The sequence below is a fragment of the Lates calcarifer genome, linkage group LG6 (assembly GCF_001640805.2).
Source record: "Lates calcarifer isolate ASB-BC8 linkage group LG6, TLL_Latcal_v3, whole genome shotgun sequence".
Lineage (NCBI taxonomy): Eukaryota > Metazoa > Chordata > Actinopteri > Centropomidae > Lates > Lates calcarifer.
Genome location: NC_066838.1, coordinates 2,830,616 through 2,840,910, shown reverse-complemented (window position 1 = coordinate 2,840,910; position 10,295 = coordinate 2,830,616). Strand labels below are relative to the sequence as shown.

Below are 10,295 nucleotides of genomic sequence, written 5' to 3'. Positions count from 1 at the left end.
ACTGACCTTCCGATTGGTGGGTAACCTGCTCTATCTCCTAGCAGCCACAGTCGTCACAATTGTGGAGATGTATGAAATTATTTACACACATTTGTGGTTGCAAGATGATAACTCTGTCTGACTTTAGTGATCCCCTGACTTCTCCTTTAGTGCCACCGCCAGGTTGATGTTTAGTGATTAAAATGTTTAGACAAACATGAGCTGGACTATCTTGAAATTTGGTGCATACATTCAAGATTTTGTTAACTTGGGTGATCTCATGACTTTTGATTTAGCACCATCATCAGGGCACAAATTCAATGTGTCCATTAGTTTATTAGTAAGTAAATAGCTTCAAAATGAATGCCACTGACATCAGCTTCAACTATTTGTGTTTGTTTAGCATTATTTCATTTCATTTATTGGGGATATACTATACATGCAATTACTTGTGTTACTATTTCACTTAATAACAACAAACTCAGTGTAAATTGTTTGTCATCTGTTTGACGACAGAGAATGACCACTTCATCTGCTTCAAAGAAGCATGTATGTAAGAACAGAAGATTAACTATAATAATTTCAACGGTACTTTGATACAAGACAATGTAAAAAAAAAAAAAAAAACAAACATAAAAACATTGTATAAAAGATAATCTGTAGTGAAAAAAATCCCAGAATTTTCTAAAATAATAACAGCCCAATAGCATCATACTGAAAGATGATAATAATAAGTACTGGCCAGTCCTACGTGTGAGTATATATTCTGTTGGCCCTGCTGTCCCAGGGCCCTAACCCAGCAGTAGCAGCAGCACCAGCAGTCCAGATAGGGCCTGACAGGCTGAAATGAAACACACAGATAGGGAAGTGGCAGCCAGGCAGACAGGAGCCAGTCTCTCATGGGTGCTGGAGATTAGGCTGACTCCTACTTCACATTCCCCAGCGAACAGAGCACCAGGGGCGTGTCCCAGCCCTCTAAATCCTTTCTTCCTCTCTATCTGCTCCTTGTGTATACTGCTGTGTTTCTGGGAGACGATGTAATAGCAGGGGAGAAAGTTCACATTTTTGTGATGATCTGACCACAGCACAGAACACGACGCGGGGAAGGGGTGAGGCCTCTGCCTCCCCTGCATGGCTCCATACAGCCACAGCAGTCTGAGGTCTGGGAAAGGCTTGTGGTAGAAAACACCCATCATGGAAAAAAAACAATTAGAGCTCAGTTTAGTTCCATTGTGAGTTACCAGCTATTTGAAATGAACTTGGTAAAAAGGGGCATTCATTTCATGACAGCAAGCACAATCACCACATTAAACTGTTTTTTAAAAAGTTGTTAATTTTTCTTTCTTTCTTCACAGTCTACAACCCTCTAATGCATATTGTAAGGGAAGGAACGCCTTTTCAGAGAGCACATATTGCACAGTGCCAGAAAGGTGTTAGATATATGTGACTATTAAACACATTTAGATTGAAACAACTTGTGGAAAAAATGCAACCATGTACACAAATCTCTATACTGTAAAACACTTGAAGCAGGGTCAAATAAAGAAAGTGAATCTGTTTTCTTTAAAAACTCACAGGCAGTAAAGGACAAAGGGCATTTTTTTCATTTTTGACTGTGTTGGAGAATAGAATAATCAATATTTACCATTTAAGGGAGTACAAACAACATTTTGTGGTGGATGGAATAGGAATAGGAGAGAATATTACATAGTTATATCAATATATTGTATTTCTTATGCAAAGGCAGAATGAAGCAAATGTAATGTCCATTTCTTTTTCACCAGCAACAACTTCCTGACATTCCACACAGAACAAGATGATAGAAAATATAGGCAGAGGTTGATAAAATATATTTGAAAGCAAAACTGAAAAATTACATAAAGAAACAACTGACCATGCAGTACATATGTATGTTCTAATACAACTTATCTAATACATACGTTGCCTGTTTCACCTAATTGTTGTTCTACAGACATGCAATAGAGGATTAAATTTTCATATTTATGACAATATTTATAGACACATATGCATATATATGCATATATAATACATACCTAGTCATATGATGTCATTATGTCCCACACAGACACAATGCTCTGGTCACTGTGGTCAGACTGCATCTCTTGTTTCAAGATACACAAAAACGCACACATGGCAGACTGATTGTAATATATCACCATCTCCAAGCATCACTCACATCCAGCCACAGGAGACAAACAAGATTTGAACCTATTCGTTACACAGTCATCTGCCATCAAATACAGCTCAGATCTGCATCCTGCTGAGCTGAAATCAGCTGTGGTGATAGCTGGTATCTGAGCTTGACTCCTTTCTAAGCATTGGCTCATCTGTTAGCCTTCCTCTCCACCGTCACCAGTCCTCTCAGAGCTATTTCGACATGTCTTTGCTAACTGCTCATCATGGTTTGAGTTGATAACGTTTTCTCTGTGATGAATGAAAACTGAGCAGATCTTATCTGTGGTGATCATAGCATCAATTTGCACAACTAACAAGAAATTAGAGAAAAGGCTAAAAAAAAATCTGGCACCACACACACAAACACACAACTATGGCTCGTTCTCTCATAGACAATAAATACCTTTGGAAAATTCCTAACTTATCTGGCAGACACGTGTATGTAAAATGAAGATAGAGGCTGAAATTCCATTCCAGTCCAAAGAATGTAGCTGTAAAGGACAGTGGTGTCACATTAGAGGGTGATCAAAGTTAAAAGGCATTTCTAGAGACAATGCCTCCCTGGTGGATAGGCCTATCAGTTAGTCCACAGAAACATTACCAATAACTGACATAAACAGCAGATACCCAGCCTGCAATGGGAATGTGGCGCATTTGCGGATCCCAGTTTTTATTGACATAACCACAGACTGACCGGGGGGAGCTGTAATAGTGCCACAGGCCCCGAACACACAGCCGTGTGTAGCACAGTGATGGACTGTGTAAATGAGGCTGTGGCGGAGCAGGCTGTCACCAATCACCTCATTCATAAGGTTGCTATCTGAGGCACATATTGAGAGATGAGAATTACTCCATGTGCTAAACCATCTTGTTGGATTTTTCTCCCAGGTGAAAGATAGGGGTTAAAGGATGTGGTGCACACAGAGTTTATGGTCGGGGGAAAATATGTAAAATGTACAAAAATCAATTGAAATCTTTTATATGATCATATATATATATATATATATATATATATATATATATATTTTTTTTTTTTTTTTTTTTTTTTTTTTTTTTTTTTTGATGAAGGACAGGCAATACTCATTTCAATTCAATTCAATTCAATTCAATTTTATTTATATAGCGCCATATCACAACAACAGTCATCTCAAGGCACTTTTCATATAGAGCAGGTCTAGACCGTACTCTTTTAAAATAGGTATTTACAGAGAGAGACCCAACAAATCCCACCATGAGCAGCACTAGGCGACAGTGGCAAGGAAAAACTTCCTTTTAAGAGGCAGAAACCTCGAGCAGAACCGGACTCAGGGTGGGCGGCCATCTGCCTCAACCGGTTGGGTTAAGAAGGAGAGAGAGGGGGAGAGGGGGGAGAGGGGGTAGAGAATAGCGAAAGAAGAACATAGCATAACACAGGTTCCATATCAGATGTAAGATGAGGCCAGTAATACAGCAGTAGTAGTGATAGTAGTGATAATTAAAGTATTAACTGCTAACACAGCAATACAACTAATAGCAGTGTAAGTAATTTCTAATTCTAGCAGCAGGTGTTGAGTGGAGTTGTAGGAGCAGCAGGAGACTTGTCATCACAGATCAGACTCTACAGCTCCAGAAGCAGAAATACCTGCAGAAAGAGACAGAAGAGGAGAGAGAGACGGAAGAGCACAATACTACAGGAAAGGGGAGATACTGAGTTAGTAACATGTAACATGGGATATGAATCCATATTGAGTGGAGAGAGGGAGGGAGAGAGGGAAAGGGAAAGGGAGGGAGAGAGAGAGAGAGAGAGAGAGAGAGAGAGAGAAAGGAGCGGTGGCATTTATTTGTTTATGGTTTTATTTTTTGTTCTTTTTTGTTAAAAATTCATTTTGTCATGTCATTACATAAAATTATATGTTTGATATTATGTTAGCATAATAAATATAGCAAAATCTGGCTGTTAATTTAAAATGTTATCCCCCTATTTAGCATTTTTACATGAATTATTAAACACACTATAATGTAGTTATAAGGTAGATATAGATATATCTAGATGTAGATATAAGGACATTTTGTGTTTATTTATGTGTTTGGTAGTGTGTAACATCCCATCTCTATCTGGCATATCAACAGTTAATGAAAGAATAATAACACAGCACATCAAAACTGTATCATATTTAATGATATAGACAAATCTGACAGCTGATTCCTTATCAGAAAAAAATGTTTCCTCATCAGAAGAAATGCATCAAAAAAGTGGTAAACACATAACGGTGGAAATTTCCACCGAATGTTCACAAACAGCTGTGGTCAGAAGCTGTGGTTAGAAACCAGGACAGAACCACAGTTCTGTTTAGAAACATCTAGTTCCTTCCTCTGTCACTTAACGATTGTTCATACTATGGTTTTTGATTTCACTAATGTGCCTTTTGAGAAACGGACCCTTGCTGGGTTATTTAATATTATTCCAATTTTGTCTGTTGTAGGCAGAAACCAATGTGTCAGTGTACTTTATGGTATTTCAAGTATATTTCTAATATTTCAAGTGATAGTGTTAACAACAGCCACAGTACCCAATGAGACCAGAAAGGGGAGGGGGAAGTTAAAAAAGAGAAGAGTGATTTCCTGTCATTTCTATTTCTTCAAAACATCTATACAGAAAGTGTCATTATCTGGTACACAGCTTGGACATCATCAAGTGCGCTTTCATTTAACATTATTTTTCATTATTTGAGTGAAGATGGATCCTCCATCACCAGATAGGTGAGTATGTTACCTATAGCTGTGTTAGTGACAAGTGCTGTTGTCCTGTTCAGATTATTTGATGTTTTCAGCCAAAATCAACATAATAAGTAATACTGAGTTTGATGGAGACTATAATGGTGATCCTTGAGCTGGTGTTGATGGGTATGTTCTGATTTTCTTTATATTGATGGTTATGCTGGAAGGTAGAAGATCATGACACTACATTTTTAAAATCACTCATCCATACACTTTTCTTCTGTTTTTTGTTTGTTTTGTTTTTTCGTGTATTATTAAAGAGTTCTCAAAGCTGTGACTGTAACTGACTGGTTTGAGAAATGTCAGTATTTGGATTTGTCAACTTATCATACATGATTTTTATGTCATTAGGATACTAGTATCATTAGTTATAATTAGTGATCTGTATAATTACAGATCACTAATTATATGTATGATTGTAGAGAACATAATCATTCATTTAGGATAAACTCTAACCTGGGTTTAAACATAATTGGTTATTATTAATTTGGTGGTATTACAATATGGAACATAAGAGAGGCATTTCATTTATTTATTCATCATTTATACATTACATCAAGTGCTTTTTGCTTATTTTTTCCTATTGCATCAACTAGAAATATTATGAATGCATCATTTCATACATATGATTGAATACATTAATGTGTGTAAAAACTGTTTTCTGTGTAAGTGTTTATTTCTTGAGAAATGTAAAACAATTCTTTTACAGCATCCAACCTCTCAGCAAGAGAGACGCTCAACAAGCCTTCATCAAGTATGCATCAGAGAAATGTTGCTACAGCACAAAGCCTGCAGAGGAGGGAGTGATCACCCTCATGGAGACCTTTGATACATACAGAGTAAGACAAAGACTGGCACACATTATGGCATTAATGATGAATATTTATCCTCCAAACATCAACTAAGATTTAGTATATTGAAAACACAACTAGAACAGATCACAAACTGCATGTTTTATTTTTGGTTTTGTCACTCAAAGGTGGTCTCAGTCTTATAAACTCAGCCAAGAAGTGTTGACTTTTCAAAGCTTTCAAACATCAGGCTGAAGTTTGGGCCACTATGAAATGTTACACAAGACAGCCAGAGTGTATATATTAATAAGTGTGATGAGTGCTAAACCATCATAAATGAAATCTTAAGGTTGTGCTGAAGTGTGATATTGTTTTACAGAATGACCTCTAACAATTTGTGTTCTTTTTGCTCCATTCACATTCTGCCCTCCTCAGTATTGCCTGGAGACATTCACTGAGACACGAACTATGGAGAGGAGTCAAAAGCCATATTTTGGTAAAGCTCTTTTTTTCAAACATGCATCTGAGGAAATGGGAATCACAAACATTAGCAACAACATATCCACTGCACCTTCACATATCAAGTATAACATTATGATGCATTTATGTCAGGTGAGAAAATAGACACAGAGCAAAGAACTCCACCTGGGAAATGGGAGATTCCAGTTAATGCACCTGACTTTTTTCATGAAGGAAGACATGAGGTTGAGGTGCCTCACACATCATCTGTTAAGGTACTGGACATGCTAACATCCTACAGTGATCATTGTGCATATTCATTAGGTCAAGAACAAATACACAATAACTTCTTGTAGCATAAGCAAGAAAATTATCAAAAATATATTCCACCTAAAGATATGTGCTTATAAGCAATATTTTAGCATCTTGGAAATGTGGTTACTTGCTTTCTTGCTGAGGGTTATATAATATAATACAAACACCACTATTATGTCTGTTCATTATAAAGCTATAACCAGCAACCAGTTTGCTCAGTATAAGTACAGGAAAAATGGGAAAACTCCTGAACTGACTTAACTGAAAGCTAAAACACAAAATCTCCACCATCACTTCTTACACTCACTAACTCACTTGGATTTGGATTGCGTTTGGCTTGATGTCTGCACTTTCTCTCTCACATGTGCTTTGTTATTTAGAGCTACCATACTAACCACCTAAAACCCACAACTTGTCATTTTTATACAAATCAAACGTGAGATAACATGTTCATTAGCTTTAAAGGTAACCCAGTGGTTGGCAGATTTTGTTATCCTTGGACAGAGCTGTTTCCCCCTTTTTACACTGACCATCTCCTAGCTCCAGCTACATATTCACCATGTTGACGTGAGAGTGGCATTAATCTTATCTTAATCTCAGCAAGAAAATAAAAATGTTTATGACCCAAAAATAAAAAATTAATAAATAATAAAATAAAAACTACAAACTGATATCCCTAAACCTCACTAATTGCTTCTGTCTGAGTGACAACATTTCAGTGCCTTTAACAGTTACATTTTATTGACAGGCCTGCATTCCTTGTTGTGCCACAGGGAGAATCTCCTGCATGTCCTGCGGTGGGGCTGGAGGAGTAAGTAACCATCACAGGCTTTGACTAAGGAAGTTCACACACAGGGTGAAAGGCTCATCTCTTCCTTATGTTCCAGACAGTATGCTGTGGGTGTGGTGGCAGCGGTCTTACCTTTAACAGTTTAGACTGGAATTTGTGCGTTTTCTGTAACGGATGCAGGATGACAATGCAAGTTGTTTTGATTGTTTTTGATCACATGTTTAATAGATTGCACAATGCTAAAAATCTTTCAATACAATGACCTGTGCATGCTTTTCTCTGACAGTTGCGGGGTATGCAACGGCGCAGCTGAGGTCAGATGCTTTGTCTGCTTGGGCAGAGGAAGGATCAGAGTCTTTACCGTCCTCATTGTGAGCTGGTCAGTGTAGTGTTGATGGTTATCTGTTTTAAAAATGGGTCCATTTCTTTACCCAGGCTCATAACTTAAACATGACCCTACATATATGACATGAATTACATACCTTTATTTATATATAATATTTATAATAGTTTTCATGCCTATGTCCTTTATTAAAAGGAATAGTTGGACATGACATTCACTTTCTTGCCAAGAGTTAGATGATGAGAAAATCAATACCACTCTCATGGCTTGATGGTAAATTTGATGCTCGAGCAAGCTAACAGTTAGCTTAGTTTAGCTTAAACCTGCAGATAGGAGGAATACTGTATATCAGAGGTTGTTCAGTTTCATTTCAATTATATTGCTGACAAATCCCTGGGATAATTGATGACTTCAGTTTTGAGAAAGGCTCACTGATCTGTTGCATCATGATTCTTACACCAGTTTTATTGTATGTTTTCATTGTGCCTTTCTTGCAAAACCAGTTAATGTGTTTCATCACTTCATTTGTGATTTAATTGGGGGGGTGGGGGGGTGGGGGGTGGGGGGTTAGAGAATAGCGAAAGAAGAACATAGCATAACACAGGTTCCATATCAGATGTAAGGTGAGGCCAGTAATACAGTAGTAGTAATGATAGTAATGATTATTAAAGTATTAACTGCTAACATAGCAATACAACTAATAGCAGTGTAAGTCATTTCTAATTGTAGCAGCAGGTGTTGAGTGGAGTTGTAGGAGCAGCAGGAGACTTGTCATCACAGATCAGACTCTACAGCTCCAGAGGCAGAAACACCTGCAGAAAGAGACAGAAGAGGAGAGAGAGACGGAAGAGCACAATACTACAGGAAAGAGGAGATACTGAGTTAGTAACATGTAACATGGGATATGAATCCATATTGAGTGGAGAGAGGGAGGGAGAGAGAGAGAGAGAGAGAGAGAGAGAGAGAGAGAGAAAGGAGCTCAGTGCATCATGGGAGATCTCCCGGCAGTCTAGGCCTATAGCAGCATAACTAAGGGATGGTTCAAGCCTGAGCCAACCCTAACTATAAGCTTTATCAAAGAGGAAAGTTTTAAGCCGACTCTTAAAGGTACAGAGGGTGTCTGCCTCCTGGACCCAAACTGGGAGAAGGTGAATTTTGTTACTTTTAGACAGGCCCAGGCTAGCTGTTTCCCCCTGTGTAAAGTCTTTATGCTAGGCTTGGCTAAGCTAACCATCCCCTGACTGCACTTTTATATTTAGCACACAGACGTGAAGAATGGTATCAAACTCCTTCTCTAATTCTCAACAAGAATTTCCAACTATTCCTTTCATGCCTTTAGGTCTCATGTAAAGCCTTGCTGTTGAAAGGTGCTCTACAAATAAACTTGTTATGACATATATTTTTGCATACCTCTGCAGGCATAACAACAGAGACCAGCACACTGTTGAACAATTCAGTGGTTTAAAGATGTCCAAACTGGATAAAGTGCCTGGAAGGATGATGTTTACAGACACAGGCGACATGGTAAAAGCAAGTACCAGAAAGAGAACAAGAAATAATCCAACAACAAAAAATAATTAGATATTGAGATGTTGCCAATTTTATGTGTTGCAGGTTCATCCAGTCAGAAACTTCTCAGACCCTGCAGTTGTGCAGACTTCAGAAAGCTTCCTGAGAAAGCACCAGAAGAATCTGCAAAGTTCAAAGACATGCATTTTAAAGCAGGTATGCAAGGTTTTGAAATCTGTATAGTCCTGTGTGGAATGTGTTCATCTTGTTGACCAGTTTCTCTCTTGTTGTCTCTCTATCCAGCGACAAACCATCGAGCTGCTTCCTATTAGCAAGGTGACCTATGAATGGAGGGAAGAGTCACATGTGTTCGTTGTGTATGGGAGAAACTTCAAAGTCAGTGCTGAGGACTATCCTGCTGCCTGCTGCAGCTGCTGCTCACTGATGTGACTCAGCCTCATCCTGCGCAGGATTTATGCTAACTGTGTGTTACCCTTGATTTAGTTGTGCAAACCTTTTTTTATTTAAATCCATGAATCTATAATAATTTGTAATTTTATAATAAAACTATAATCTAAATTTCATTTTATTTCCCAAGATACAAATACATTGTTCAACTACAGGTGATAATAAGTGAGATAAATGACATTATTGCACTTTAATCACTGAATTATGCTCTGATATCAGAAACTGAATTTCATAGTCAATGGTTATAAAGGTGATGAAGTTCCATTTATGATTAGACTGTAGGGTTAGATATGTAAGATGGTGTAAGATAAGGGGCGTGACAGAAGTTACCTGTGCAGTGATAAATATTGTTGTTATTTGAGAAGATGTTTGCATGGCTGCTGCAGCCAGTGTTACTCTGTAGGCCCCAAAATATCTCAACAAGGCCACTTTTTTCTGTGTCCTTTTTCAAAAATTTGACAGTCAAAGAAAAAGAACGACTGTGGCATGTGCTGAAATTAGATTTAAGAGTTTCCAGTTTGGACGGCGCGTATATACGCAAAAATTCAAACAAAACAGAATTCAGTGCTAGAAAAATACACGTTTCTCTTTAGGAATACAAATATAAAACATCATGGCCGCATTATCTAGTATGGAAAATGATTATTTTCTGCTGTGAGCGGGCTATATAATAATTAAAATTCATGAA

At 37.8% G+C, this 10,295-nt stretch overlaps 1 protein-coding gene across 3 annotated transcripts; it reads left to right on the top strand.

The window, feature by feature from the left end:
• Window positions 1-4,783: 4,783 nt before the first annotated feature.
• LOC108884615 (protein SSUH2 homolog) lies at window positions 4,784-9,851 on the top strand. 3 transcript variants are annotated; one of them, XM_018678623.2, is made up of 10 exons: window positions 4,784-4,914; window positions 5,642-5,771; window positions 6,159-6,219; window positions 6,336-6,457; window positions 7,246-7,308; window positions 7,385-7,476; window positions 7,574-7,666; window positions 9,049-9,154; window positions 9,245-9,355; window positions 9,443-9,850. In XM_018678623.2, the coding sequence occupies exons 1-10, from the start codon at window positions 4,892-4,894 to the stop codon at window positions 9,587-9,589; spliced, it is 948 nt and encodes a 315-aa protein (XP_018534139.1). In that variant the 5' UTR covers window positions 4,784-4,891; the 3' UTR covers window positions 9,590-9,850. The 3 variants fall into 3 exon arrangements, with proteins under 3 accessions (XP_018534139.1, XP_050926986.1, XP_050926985.1); XM_051071029.1 differs by lacking the exon at window positions 7,385-7,476 and having other exon boundaries at window positions 7,271-7,308; window positions 9,443-9,851; XM_051071028.1 differs by lacking the exon at window positions 7,246-7,308.
• Window positions 9,852-10,295: the final 444 nt, after the last annotated feature.